Here is a 15,104-nt window from a genome sequence, read left to right on the forward strand (position 1 = left end):
CAGCAGCAGCAGTATCCGTAATGGAAAAAAGCACTACCGAAATCAGGGAGGGTGCAGGCACGTCAAACTCGAACAAACTACGCCTACCTAACACGCATCGAGCGGGCCTTCCCAAACAACACAATGCGATTTCGCGGGCCATCCCCATCGACAAAACAAACCGATTTCCAAGCAGGTTTCGACCCACGTATGTGGCAACCCTAATCCCACCTAATGCATCTGACAGGAGCCAACATCTATCGTGTATCCACAATGGAATCCATTGTGGATACACAAATGTTTACATACTGATGTTGGATTCTAAAAAATGGCGGCCTGGCACACTGGTGTTTCGACCAGGCTTCTGGTCGCGTTGCCAGTCACACTAACACACTAGCAAAAGATGAGCAGTAGGCCTACCTCGCCGCATGCGGGTCCCCTGACCGAAATTCCATTGTAGGCAGCATCCTGATCCGATTTGTTTCTCCGGGTAGCGTGCGGCTGTACGTGAATGAAAAGAATACTTACTATTAACAAATGTATACGATCTACTTCTAGAAAAACTCACTTTATTATGAAATAGGAAACTTCTTCCGCAAATAAACTTCTGCTGAAACTTTCCCTGCAGCAACCTCTGCGAACACGGTAGCCATGTTTGTTTTAATCCGCTTATCAGACAAAACAGTTGGGCGTGCGCATCTTTACATTACAGTCATGTAATGTTCGCTGTTTTTTTCGTTGAAATGTTATGTCGTCCCACAAATTCCAGAGATTACAGACACAAAGTAACCTTGCCTCAATAATATCGTTTTAAACACAATGGAATATTGAAAGGCGACCATTTCACCATCCAAGTGCGATGAAATTGATAGAAAATTACATTAAGTTTTTGATTACATGATCGTTGTTTCCGTTAGGTTGTGATTCACATGACGATTAATGTTCAGATTTTTTTTCTATGTGGGATAACTTTGAAAAAACTCAATGTTTGGTAGTTTGGCGGTTCCATGCAGAAGAAGTTTGCACTGGAACTGCGGTAAGATTTTTAGGAGCTAGATCTCCAGAAGAAACATCAGAAGTAATTTTCAGAGGGATGGTTGGAAGGGATTCCCAGACTTCACTACTATTAACAGAGGATACTTCCACTGCTATGGCATCTAACATAGATCCACGTTGAATATTACTCTCAGTGTCTTTTTTCTAGACGTCCATCGAACATCCTCAAATATCTTCGAATGCTACTTTTTAATCCAAACCGTTTTCAAGTAATAATATTAGGAAGAAAGTTAAATGTTTATACGTCTTTTTCAAAAGTTAGGTTAGGTAAAATTGCAAAAGATATTGATCCGCGAACTCCAGTGCATGACCGAAATCTCATTAAAATTGAAAAATATCAAGTCAAAATTGGCATATTTTTATCGTCTTCTGGGCTGAAAATGCTCTGAAGGCGCAAAAACGGTCAATAAGACTAGGAGAGGTTCTTTAAACCACCATAATACCAAAATAAAAGTTATAAGGTTTTATGACGATTGGAAAAGCCTCTACAAGACTAATAGGTCTTAAATATGTTACTTGAATCCCTCGTCATAAAGGCAGCTAAATGCTTCAAGAATTTTATTATAAATGTTTACATCTATTTGGATTATAAATTGATGGAGTTACCCACATCTTCAAAATCAGTGCATTTTGCAGAGTTTCCTCCTATAACCGAATCCACACGCAGCAGGCGTGCCACTTGGCAAACCGAAACATTCATTCACCCTTTTCACTCTTCTCTGTCGGTTTGAGTCGGTCCAATCCATGATCCAATCTCATTCGCAGTGGTTTGCGTGTAGGTACACAAACCGTTGGATACCATCCAGTGCCTACTTCGGCTTCATCCCGGGAACTTCAAGCAACAAAGGAACTCTATTAAGATTTAATATTATATCTGATCCGGCAGAACCATGTTTTGGATGAACAGAAAATGTGTGGGTGTAGGGTTGATTTGAATTTCGGTATGTACCTCTTTGCTAGCTCATGACGAACCAAAAACAAGATATAGACACCTATAATTTGCGGAAGCTGCAGATCTTTTCGTCTCAATTGAATATGATAGAAGTACGCCTTCCTACGAGTGTGTCAATTTGTTCGACTGTTGCGCGTACAGGAAATGTTTTCTGATTGATGCGTGACATGTGGTTTATTGATTTTGATGAATGGTAAATTCATCAATAAACAATAATTCTCACACACCCCAACCTGTAGTGTAGCGTAACGATCCATACAAAAAAATGGGTTTCATGCAAATAGTGTTACAAGGGGCAAGAAAGGGGTCTGAAATTGCCAATTTTAGCATAACGTAATTTATGTATCATTAAATTTTCACTTCGTTAAATTTTCACTTCGCCAGATTCACTTATCGAACACATTCGAGACATTCAAGGCACACCCTACAAAAGTTCTGTGGCACTTAAAAATTAGATTTCACTACTGCAGAATGCAGCAAAAGCTATTCAATTAATCAAATAAATTACCATTTCCCGTCGATAAAATGTAAACAAACTAGTTTTCTTAACGAATTCGTTCAAGGGAGGCTGCATGCAAATGTGTGCGTGGAGGTTGGGCATATGAAGTATCGTATTTCACAACCACTGAGAATGACTTCTTCGTTGCACTGTGATGGCGTATCGCGATCTGGTGGGCAAAATTAATAACTAAAATATTTTGGTGATTATTATAAAGTTCAATAAAGTCTCAATATACTTTTACTTGGCTCAATAGTGTTATGAAAATATGACTTGATTTAGATTGCGAAGAATTTGACTGACTCAGGATTTTTGACCATCCTACGTATCATGGTGTCACGTGAAAGGTATGACAGAAATTGAGTTGATATTGCGACCGAAATAGATATGGAGTAGATGGAAAGAGAATTCGAAGATTAATGAATGTTGTTATTTTAAGCAAATACTAGTTGATGAACAACATTTTTTACATGGTAGGAAAGCTATTTTATGAATTAGTAATTTCGTATCAAATTGATCTTGAAGCATTAGCCGAGGTAGAAGAATAAACTCGATCATTATTGGTAGGTAGTGGTATTATGACGGGAATTAGATAAAAACCCTATTCAAAGTTGTTTGCAAATAAACAAAAAAGCAATAAAAATAGAAAACATGAAACCATAAGTGAATATCTCTGACTCCTCTATAAACTCTAAATTGTCAAATTTCTAACCACCATGACATATTTCTCAATTTAAAAACGAATTCTAACGTGAAAACAATCTCCTTTCTTCTTCCTTCCAGTATGCGGACCTCCAGCGATACCGGCGAACGCCCGGGTTCAGACACAGCCGGCCGATGGCGGAGGTCCCGGTTTCCGGTCGGCCAAGTACGAGTGCGACTCCGGCTACGAACTGTTCGGCCAGGAAACGATCCGGTGCGACCCGGTCAAGGGCTGGGACCGGGAGTTGCCGTTTTGCGGTAAGTTTTGATTGATTTTTTTCTTCAATTCTTTTGGTTTCTCACACTTTTTTTACCCGAGGGGGGAAGACGAATTTGTCACGCCCTAACGACTTGATTGATTGTGCCCAGTAATCGATTTTACGCGAGAGGGAGTTTCGAAGGGAGAAAGATAATGCCACAGACAAACATATGTAGAATTCTACTCACTTTCCATCGTTCATCTAGTTAACGGTTACTTCCAATATTCTGTATTTTGCAAATCTATCGCTCACATCGTTTTCGCCTTAATTTGACGTCTGCTCACTACTGCCACTTAGTGAGCGCTTTACGAGACACATCGTGATCAGTATTGGGCAAATGTGTTTTTGTGATTATGATTTCAATAGTTTTTAATAAGAGAATTGTTCAAAGTGGTACCTCTGTTTGTCTGAGGTTATGCGAAGATTTATCTTTTCCCGTACGGGCAATGATCATCTCCCTCGCTGGCTGTCACGTCGTTCGGGTAATTTGATCCGATGGATGAACCATCTTCCGCGACAACAGTTTGACGGACAGCACAGATGAGATCACGACGAAGGTGGCCATGATTGGAGTGGAAAGATGCCAAGAGTGAAAACCAATTGAAGAACGTTAGGGTGAAATGTGTCACCAATGAAATGTTTCAAATCTATCGTTACAGTGGTTACATTTTACCATAACTTTTTGCCTTTCTCGTACACCAAAACTCAAAAAACGAATTTTCGATAGAAGGCTCGGAGGGTCGAGTCACATATACCAATCAACTCAGTTCCACGAATTGAGACGATGTCTGTATGTGTGTATGTGTGTATGTATGTCTGTGTACAAAAAGGTCACTTACTTTTAAGGCACTTCCCATTGGCCGATTTTTCGAATTATAGCTCGAATCAAACCGGAATTTTACCACATTGTTTGCTATTAAAAATAGTCCGGATCGGTCAAGGCGTTCCGGAGTTATGGCCATTTGAGTGATCCGGACCAGCACCGGTAGAACTGGCCGCATATAAAACTGAACCAAGTCCCCGACCAAGTCCCATGCGACACATCAAACTGCGGTGATTTTTGTAACCTTCAGCATGGTTGACAAATTTTGCGCGGATATCCTAAATCCAAAATGGCGGCTCCAAATTCAAGATGGCGGTTGTATAATGGAGTTTTAAGCCCTAAACCATGCAATATGGGTATATTTTGTATGGGGAATATGTTTGGAGTCAAATAATGGCGACCATAATATCCAAGATGGCACCTCCAATTCAAGATGGCGGCTGTTTAATGGAGTTTTAGGCACTAAAACCATGTAACATGGGTATATTTTGTATGGGAAAGATGTCTGGAGACCATAAATGGCGATCTGAGTATCCAAGATGGTGGTCTAAAATTCAAGATGGCGGCTCCAAATTCAATATGGCGGCTGTATAACGGAGTTTTAGGCATTAAACCATGCAATAAGGATATATTGTGTATGGGGTAGATGTCCGGTGTCCAAAAATGGCGACCTGAACATTCAAGATGGCGTTCTAAAATCCAAGATGGCGGCTCCAAATTTAAGATGGCGATTGTTTAGGGGAGTTTTTGGCTCTAAAACCATGCATTAAGAGTATATTTTGTATGGGCAAGATGTCCGGAGTCCAAAAATGGTGACCTGAATATCCAAGATGGCGGCTCCAAATTCAAGATGGTGGTTGTAAAGTGGAGCTTTTGTCTCTAAAACCATGCAATATGGTTATAATTTGTATGAGGAAGGTGTCCGGAGTCCAAAAATTGCAACCTGAATATCCAAGATAGCGGTCTAAAATTCAAAATGGCGGCTTCAAATCAAGATGGAGGCTGTTTAATGGAGTTTCAGGCCCTAAAACTATTAAAAATAGGTATATTTGGTATAAACAAGATATCCGGAGTCCAAAAATTGCGACCACAGTTTCCAAGAGGGCGATCTAAAATCCAAAATGGTGGCTCCAAATTCAAGACGGTGGCTGTTTAAAGCAGTTTTAGACCCTAACTGCATGTAATATGGGTACACAGACAAACAGACGTAACTCTTAGAGGAAATCCATCAACAATTTTTGCCCTGTGTCATTTTCATGAGCATACTGCCACCTATTGGTAGAACCACGCGCGACACTGTCGGCCATTAGGGAACGTCCATAAATTACGTCACGCTTTTAGGGGGAGGGGGGGTTTAGTTAAGTGTGACAACCCATACAAAAATTTCAGAGGTCTCATACAAAAAGTGTGACATAGGGGGGAGGAGGGGTTGAAAATTGGCAATTTTTGCGTGACGTGATTTATGGACGCTCATAGATTTCGATTTGACGTTTTGCTGACACGCACACTACTACACAAATTGCCTGTAATTTTCATTTGCATCATTCAGCAACGTGTACACTGGCAAACGTCAAAGCGATCGAACACTAGCGCATCTGGTGGAACGATCGCGCAAATCAAATGAAATTTGAATTGATCGTTTAATGCATGTGCTCAGCCGTTTTGAAGAGTGTTACGTCTGTTTATCTGTGATGGGTAAATTTGGTATAGGGAAGATGTCTGGAGTCAAAAATGGCGATATGCAAAATGGTGGCCCAAACACCAAGATGACGGCTCCAAATTCAAGATGGTGGCTGTTCAATGGAGTTCTGGGCTCTAAAACCATGCAATATGGGTATATCTGGTATGGGGAAGAAATGTGGAGTCTAAAAATAAAGACCATAATAGTAAAGATGGCGGACTTAAATCCAAAATTGCGGCTCAAAGTTCAGGATAGCGGCTTTTTGTTATGGTGAAATGGGAGAGCGTCCAGGTGCATTTTTGACTCGCATTTTTGAGAGCACCGATCTCGTCATCCACAAAACGCCCGAAAATGCTACTCAATGTTTATCACGAGTGAGCAAGGCTACTCATTACTTTTCAGCTCTGTTTGTTGTTTAGATGACGAGATCGGTATTTGCAAGGCAGCCATTGTGACGGCCATCTTTGGATTCGCTCATATATGTTCTTGAGACATATAGGCGCAAACATCAAAGCTACATAAACGATATGATTTCTGGTGCCATGTAATGGATTTTTGTTTAACGTATGAAAGTGCGATATTCATCTACATGTCACTTGAGTTTTGTTGAAATGTGTTTTCGAAGGCACGAGGAAGGCACCATCACCGCTAGGTGGATTAATTAGGGTTTTTTTCATCTGTATTAACGAGATTTTTAGCCCTAGGCTAGTTCATCTCAGATTTACCATAACATGTATTAGCATTACTCTCAAAGCAAACAATATTTCGCACTTTTTTACAAAATCCATCCATTAGAAGTTTGTTCTATGTTATTGAAGTTTATTCTAGTGACTTATATCAATTTTATGTGGCTTATAAGCAAGCAAAATGTTGCTCAAGACAAAAATGTGAACTTCACTTTAGGTTTCACTATATTTTTGTAATTAAAACTGCAAAACAGTTTCATAACTGATTCACATCAAAACATGTTGGATTATTCTAAAACTAAAAAAACTATATGTAATGTGATTTAGTGGGGAAAAACGTATTTTACCCTGAATCACCCTAAGGTCCCTGATGTACTAGTGGTGTCGGCGGTGGGTGTTGATTGAGAATAATGGAAGACCCTCGTCGACGTGGTTCCCAATAGCCGCAATTGATGAAGTGTTTCACTTAATAGATACCTTTACCTATCTACCTATCGGCAACGGATCAATTTTCAATTTCTGCTGTCCAGGGCTTTTGAAAAGCGAGAAAATTGCAATCGAGTACCTATAGTAACATCGTTGACTATAGAGGACCGCGTCGCGACTGTCTTACTAGTGTCTAGTAGCAATCTGGCAAGGGAAAGCTAGGGAAAGAAGAGGTTTCACTTTTTGCTTCCCAAGCCGAGCTGTGCTATTCATTTGCTATTTGAAAAACGATAATGGAGAGAAGGTATTTGAGGGAGATGGCGACGACGACGCGCTGGAGTTTGGTGTGAAGATGACAAACGTAATTGTCGGGTTCGTCGTCGTCACTCATTCATTGAAGTCTTTTGTGAGTCGAACAGTAGTGTATTCAATCGACACCTACCTACTGCGCGCAGTATGATAGCTAACTCGCGTGGAATCATTGATCATTGAATAGGCTACCCAAGGTTTTGCACAAATCGCTTTTTGGATAGAAAGTTCAATTGTTTATCTAATGTTGCAACGGCTTTGTTGAATATGTTACCACAGATAACAGACATTTATGCTATGCTAACATACAAAATGTGCGTACCCTTTCAACCGTCCTTTAAAAAGGAATCCTAACTGTCAATCACTTATAGATGGCGCGACATTCGCATTCACAACGCTTGAGTGCAAATGACAAACGCAAATCTACAGACAAATAGACGTAACACTTGCGAAATTTCCATCGACCACGCTTTTAACGATCATTTTAAGTTTTCATAGTTGTGGCTTTCACAACCAGAGTCGCGCGCATCGTTTTTCTATGCGTTTGACGTTTCACACTAGCGCCTTCTGTTGACGATATTGCACAACACAGTGATTCGTGCAATTTTTCCACCAGGTGATGGTAGTGTGAACTGGGCGATGGATTTCCATGAAAATCGTTCAAGGTGTTACGCCAGTTTGTCTGTGGCAAATCATTCCTGTCAGATAGCAATTACTTCAGCAATTCATTGTATAGTTGGAAGCAGTAAGTAGCTACGGACTCTCAATCACAATGAATAAACATACATGGTGGCAAACCAGAGCTGCTACAAGAGATTCTTAACAATATATGACTCCCGTCCTTCTAGGTTCAAGAGATTTCCTATTAAGCATCACCGGAACCGTGGGTGGAACCCATGGTGGAACCGGTTTCAAAAACAAAAAATGTCAGCGGCCGCGGTCAGATCATTGCCATCAATACTCTTCTTTTGCTTCATCAACAATAGCTGCAATCAGTGAAGATTATCACGATTCCTATCAAGATGAAGCTCAGGGCCTAGTAAGCTGCCCATAGTTCTGACTGCTGCCGAAGAACAGGAAATTGGTGTTCCTCATTTAGGACAGGTGAATACCATACTTACCAAGTAAATTCTTCGAAGATACCTACCTACCTAGCATACCTATTTACTAACAAATCTGCTGTGTAAGTAAGCATGTTAATTGGTTTCAACTGAATAAAAAATCACCGTGAAACATTGTTCCATCGAGGGACCTTGCAGGATTTCTTCAGATTTCTCCAACAGTTCATTCTAGGAATTCTCCGAGAACTCCATCTAAGATTTGCCAAGGAGTTTCTTCTGGAATTCCTCCTTTTGTAAATTACAGGAGTTCATTCTAAATTCCTTTTTCTAAGGATTCTTCTAGAAATTCCTTCTTAGTTTCCGCAACTGATACTCTACCAGGAGTTTCCTTATACACCCCTCCAGGAATTTCCACAGGGATTTCTTCCTTGATTGCTCCAGAAGTTCCTTTCGAAATTTGCTCAGTTAGTCATTCTTACATTCCGCAGGAATTCCTTCCGGGTTTATTTCAGGAATTTCATTCAAAATCTCTCCAGGTGTACCTTCTGGCATTTCTCCAGGATTTTTTTCTATGACTCGTCCAGAAGTTCCTTCTAAGGGTCTTGCTTTTGAGAAGGGTTTACTCCTGAGTTTTGTAGGAACTAGTCCACCATGACCATGCAGGCCATACCGTGGGTAGCTCTATCAATGACCGTTTTTAAACCATAAAGAAAAATAGCGTAGATAGTCACCTTCTGTCTAACTAGTGGGCAACCGTCTGATGCTCACGTACCTAATTTTGACCAGGAGCTCCTTTTGGATATTTCTGTACAAGATTACTCTAAGAATTCCTTCTGAGATTCCCCCAGGATTTCTTTTTGGGATTCCTCAAGAACTTCCTTCCATGTTTCCTCCTGAAATTTATCCAATAAACATACAGGAGTGCTTTCAGGGATTCCCTTATGAGTTTCTTCTGGTTCTTTTCGGAATGTCTCGGGATTTTTTATTTCTTCAAGAAAGGAACTACTGGAGGTAGCTCAGAAGAAACTGCTGTAAGAATTTCCTTTAGCTGCTGGAACCTTAAGAAGTTGCTAGAGGAATTTTTCAAGCAAGTTCTTTAGGATTCTTTTAAGTATCTCGTGAGAGAATTACAGGTGAAAGTCTTTCAATAAAAAAAAACTCGTTGAAAATATCCATGAGGACAATCTGAGAGAATTCCAGAATGAACTTACTGAGGAAGGAACTCCTGCAGGAATCCCAAAAGAAGTACTTAAGAAGTTAACGAAGAAATTCCGTAAGGAGTTGCTGAAAGAATATGGGAAGAAGTTCCTAAAAGTGTTCAAAATGAATTTCTCGATTCAATCCAGCAAAAAGTTCTTGGAAAAACTCCGGAAGATATCTCTGGGTGATTCACAGAAAACAATCTTGGAGAATCGTTAATTGAATTGAGTTCTTGGAGGTTTACTGAAGTGATCTCGGAAGGAAGTTCTGGAGAAATCCAGGAAGGAATAACTGAAACAATCCCAGAAAAAAAAAACTTTTGAAAAAATTCCGGAAGACGAATCAAATTTCTGGAGGGATCCAAAATGCCACTCTTGATGTTATCTCAGAAGAATTACTGGGGGATCGTCTGGACGAATCGTTGAATGAATTCCGGCAGAGATCGCGAAGGAACTCCTAGAATAATCCCGGGAGGAAATCGTGAAGCAATTCGATATGAATTCCTGAAGGAATCTCGGAAAGAGCTACTAAAAGAACCCCGAAAGAAATCATGGTTTAAATTCCTGGAGAATGGCAGAAAATACTCTTTGTGCAATCTCAGAAGAAAATCCTGAGGGAAAACTTGAAGGAGCTGCTTGGTGACCAGAGAGGAACTATATGGAGGGATTTCTGATAGAGCTTCCTGATGAATTTTCCGGTGGAACTCCTGAAAAAAATCCAAATGGATCTTGTGCAGAAGCCCAAGAAGAAGCTTCTTACTGAATGCTAAATGATTCGCAAAAAAAAACCTCCGTGGATTTGATTCTCAACAAATTCCCCGTAAAACTTTGTCCGAGTATTCCTTCTAGAACTACAAAAGGCTGCTGTCACGTTCCAGAAGAACTCCTCCCACCGACCGTAATTCGAACCACCATCTTGCCAGGATCCCATTAAAAGTTTTTTTTCTGGAATTACAGCGGAATGTCTCTTGAAATGTTATCTGCATTTCCCTTGGAACGCCACAGAACTCCATGGGAATCTCACATTCTGGATTTTCCTCATAACACACAATAGCATGAGTTATGAAATGGATCATGTTCCCCACGCACGAGCGATCAATACATTCCCATTTCAATCATACTACCTGAGGAAGCAATCGAAATTTCTCGAAGTCCTAATCGTATACAACATGTCATCGAAAAGACTTTAAATTATTTATTGTGGGATTCTAGTAAGGTTGCGGTTCGTACTATGCGGTTGACAAAATTCTACGGAATCAAGATGAGGTAGTGTGAGGTGTGAGCTACTTTATGACTTGCTGGTGGAGTTTCCCTAGGAGCTCCTCCAAAATTCCCCCCGACATTCTTCCTGGAATTCCTCCAGGAGTTTTATCTCGGTTTCTCCAGAAATTTTCTTCCAGGATTCTTCAGGGAGCTGTTTTTGTTTATGAGATTCTTCGAAGAATTTATTCAAGATTCTCTCAGAAGTTCCATTTTGGGATACTTCCAAGAGTTTTTCTTGAAGGATTCCTTCAAGTGTTATTTCTGGAATTCCTCTAGGAACTCTTTCGAATGAAATTCCTTCCAGGATGTGTTATGAAATTCTGAGAATCCTCCAGGAAATCTTTTTGGGATTCCTCAGTTATTGCTGAGATTCTTCCAGATTTTTCTTCTGCCATTCCTAATGAGGTACCATTAGGGATTTCTCCAGGAACTCGTTTAGGTCTTTCTCCAGAATCCTTCTGGGAGTTCCAGGATTTCCCGAGGAATTCATTCCAGGATTCCTCCAGGTATTCCTTCAGAAATTTCTCCAAGAATTTCTATTGAGATTCTGCCGGCAATTCCTGGATTCCTCAAGGAACTCGTTCCGAGATTCGTACAGGATTTTCTCCAGAGATTCTTTTAGGAATTCCTAATAAGATTAGTTCAGGAATTCATTCCAAGATTCGTTCCGAGATTCCTTCAGGAATTCTTCCTGGAATTGCTTCAGGAATGCGCTCCCGTGAAGAAACTCTTGGGGAGTCCTAGAGAGAACTTCTGGAGAAATCCCAGAAAGAGTTCCTTAAGGAATTTTAGAAGTAAGAAGAATTCATTGAAGAGTCACATAAGGAACTTCTGAAGGAATGTAATTTATTTAGGAATCCCAGAAAAAAAACTTCTTCTTCTTTATGGTTCGACGTTCGCATTGTAACTTGGCCTGCCTACTCTTCAACTTAGTGTTCTTTTGAGCACTTCCACGGTTATTAATTGAAGGGCTTTCTTTGCCTGCCATTGCATGAATTTGTACATTGTGTGGCAAGTACAATGATACGCTATGCCCAGGGAGTCGAGAAAATTTTCCCGACCGGAACGGGAATCGAACCCTCCGTCTCCGGATAGGCGATCCATAACCTTAACCACTAGGCTATCTGGAGACCCAGCAGATGTAACTCTCAAATGCAATTATCTTGGGAGGAACTTCTTGAAGAACTCTATATGAAATTTCTAATGAAATTTTAAAGAAACTTCTAGAGGAATCTTAGAAGGAACTTTTGAAGGATCTTCGGAAAGAATTCCTGCAAGAACCTCGAAAATAATTTCTTGAGGATTTCCGAAATTCCCAGAGGCATCCCGGCAGGAATTATTAGAGACGCAGTTCCTGGAAGAATTTCCAAAATAACTCTTGGGTTAAATCCCAGAAGGAATAAGGAATCCCTGAGGTTCATTCAACTTCTAGAAGAATCACAGGAAGACCTTCTGAAGACACCCTGAGCAAACCCCAGGAAAAGTCTTGGAAAAAGCTCCCTGAGAAGACAAAGACTACTGGAGGAATCTTGGAATGAATTTCTAGTAAAAATGCGGAAGGATCTCCTGAAGGAATTTCGGAAGAAGTCCCTAAAGGAATCCCTGATGGGGTTACTGAAGGAATGTCAGAAGAACCTTGTGGATGAATTCAAGAAGAAACCTTTGAAGGAATTGTGAACAACCTCCATGAAGAATCTCAGAAGGAATCTCCCAGAAGTATTCTCCCAAGAAAAGAACGCCTTGTCCGGGATTCCTTCTTCTCGGATTCATCCAGGGTTTCCTTCTAGATCCTCTGAAGCTGCTTTTTATGAGATTCCAGAGGTTTGTTCAAAATTTCTTCATGTGTACTCTCTGTGTTTCTTCCAGGCGTTCTTAGATCCGTTAACCCTCGAGTGATCGCGCTGTTGTATTGTATACAATACGTTGAAAAAAAAAATGTCACTTTTTATGCTCAGCATTACCGTGGTGCTAGCGGTGGCCAACCGCGCGATTTACGGAAGGTTTGGGTTTCTTTTTTTTACCTAATCATTTATATGAGGTTTATGCGAAGGGATTCCTTTTGGGTTAAGAGACGCCTGTAAGATAGGCAACAGTTTCAACAGTAAATAAATTGCCCTCCCTCTTCATATATATGATCACAAGAGATGGATTTATTTGCGGTGCAAATTAAGGGAAGGATGAAGCATGATCGGTGAGATTTGAATTACCTTACTGACAACTAAAATACTGTGTCATTAATTGGCTCGGTAGCTTAGTTGGAAAAGCACTTGTCTAGCGAATAAGGGTCGTGAGTTCAAATCTCATCTGAGCTGTGGATTTTTTTTCGGAATTTATCCATCTTTTCATGCACAGGGAATGGCCAAAATGTTTGGGATAGGCAACTTTTTTTTTTCTCACAAAAATGTTCAACATGCTGTAACTTTTCATAGAGTGCATCAAAAATTCTCAAATTTCACTTGTTTGTTCACCTATTATATGTGCATAATTGGTATAAATTTGAGCTCGATTGGTTAATCTTTCGCGAAGTAAACACTATTTTTCAGACAACTAATTTTTGAACTGCTATATCTTGAAAACCAGTGAACTGAATTGAATGAAATTTTTAACGTTTATCAACAATATTTTGATACTTGATACGACGATTTAAAATGTAATGTTTTCTCACGGCGAATATACTTATACCGGTTTGACATTTTCACCCATATAGAGGAAAACACTCTCTCTCTCTCTCTCTTCTTGGCGTAACGTCCTCATTGGGACAAAGCCTGCTTCTCAGCTTAGTGTTCTATGAGCACTTCCACAGTTATTAACTGAGAGCTTCCTCTGCCAATGACCATTTTGCATGCGTATATCGTGTGGCAGGCACGAAGATACTCTATGCTCAAGGAAGTCAAGGAAATTTCCTCTACGAAAAGATCGAACCCGTCACCCTCAGCATGGTCATGCTGAATACCCGTGCGTTTACCGCCTCGGCTATATGGGCCCAAGCAACCAAAAGTTCGGATAAAACAGCATGTTTGGGCTTAATCAGCTATTCGAAGGAAGATGAATAGCGTTCTATACAGCTCACTTTTTAAGTAGTTAACCGAGCTTGAGTTCACAAAAAGTACACTTGTGTCGCTGAAAGGAACACTATTCAGCTTAAAAATAAACTTCCGTAAAATGAAAAACAGGGGGCTTAGTCCTCAAAAGTAATTTTTGATTGAGACACATTAGCATGTGTGCAATGCTAATTGACTGATATCTTGAAATACATTTTTGATGTTTTTACTTACTAAGATTTGAACTCGGGTTCTCCTCGTTGAAAGCCGGCGCCTTACCACTACTCCATGTTTGGATTGTTAAACACTGAGGGATTCTACTCAATGTGCTGATATCATTTATTAGTGCTCAATTAGATTCGCGTGTGAACTTTCTCTGAACTTGAAATACTCTTCGAGACAAAGTTTTTGTAGCCGAAAGTTCGGAAGAAGTTTACGTGGAACTTCTTGTGAACTTACACAGTTTGACATTTTCAGTTTGTTTTGGTCCGCAGTTTAGGCAAGTGCATAGTAATAAATTAGTGCCAGTGTCGGTAATTCGGAAAAGATTATAAGTTTTCAGTGACTACGATCGCTTCGATCACCGGAGCACTGGCGCGACAAATGAAACGGGATGGAAAACATCCATCAAAACTGGAAGACTTTTGCCGTAGCCGAAAAAAAACTCCGTCGGAACACTGGGTGGAGCAGTTGCTCGTTGAGAGAGCAGCCTTTGAGCCACAAAATACGGATTCTTTGCGTGGGTTTCAAGTAAGTACGTTGAAATATAATTGTGAAACATAGTGTACTTGTGAAATTAACACAAGCTGTGGCTGCTGAGCTCGATTGCCGAGTGATTTAATTGAATGTGAACTTCTTCCGAGCTCCGCTGTCTCCGAAGTTCATGTGAAGTTCACTTTTGATACGGTTAATATTTATCAGAACTAAGAGTAGTAAGTTCAAAACATGTTCGGAACGGAGAATTTCAAGTTGTTGTTATATGTCCATTTAAACTGTATTTGAACTTTAGTGGCACGCAAAAGTTCAACATGGATTCGGTTCAAATTTGATTGAACTCTGCCCTAAAGTTCAAAGTAAGTTTTTTTCTGAACCTTTTTACGACTTCAATGTCGTTTTGAAGAGAAGTCAAAAGCTTGTATATGTACTTCCAAGTTCATAAGCAATACA

The 15,104-nt window shown here is 40.2% G+C and overlaps 1 protein-coding gene across 1 annotated transcript in view; it reads left to right on the forward strand.

Annotated features, from left to right (window-relative positions):
* LOC109422055 (sushi, von Willebrand factor type A, EGF and pentraxin domain-containing protein 1) overlaps positions 1–15,104 on the forward strand; it is a 238,195-nt gene that overhangs the window by 176,221 nt on the left and 46,870 nt on the right. The window contains exon 2 of the mRNA XM_019696689.3: positions 3,270–3,446. Within this exon, the coding sequence (XP_019552234.3) occupies positions 3,270–3,446 (177 nt within the window). The remainder of the gene's footprint in view (positions 1–3,269; positions 3,447–15,104) is intronic.

The sequence above is a fragment of the Aedes albopictus genome, chromosome 1 (genome assembly GCF_035046485.1).
Source record: "Aedes albopictus strain Foshan chromosome 1, AalbF5, whole genome shotgun sequence".
NCBI lineage: Eukaryota > Metazoa > Arthropoda > Insecta > Diptera > Culicidae > Aedes > Aedes albopictus.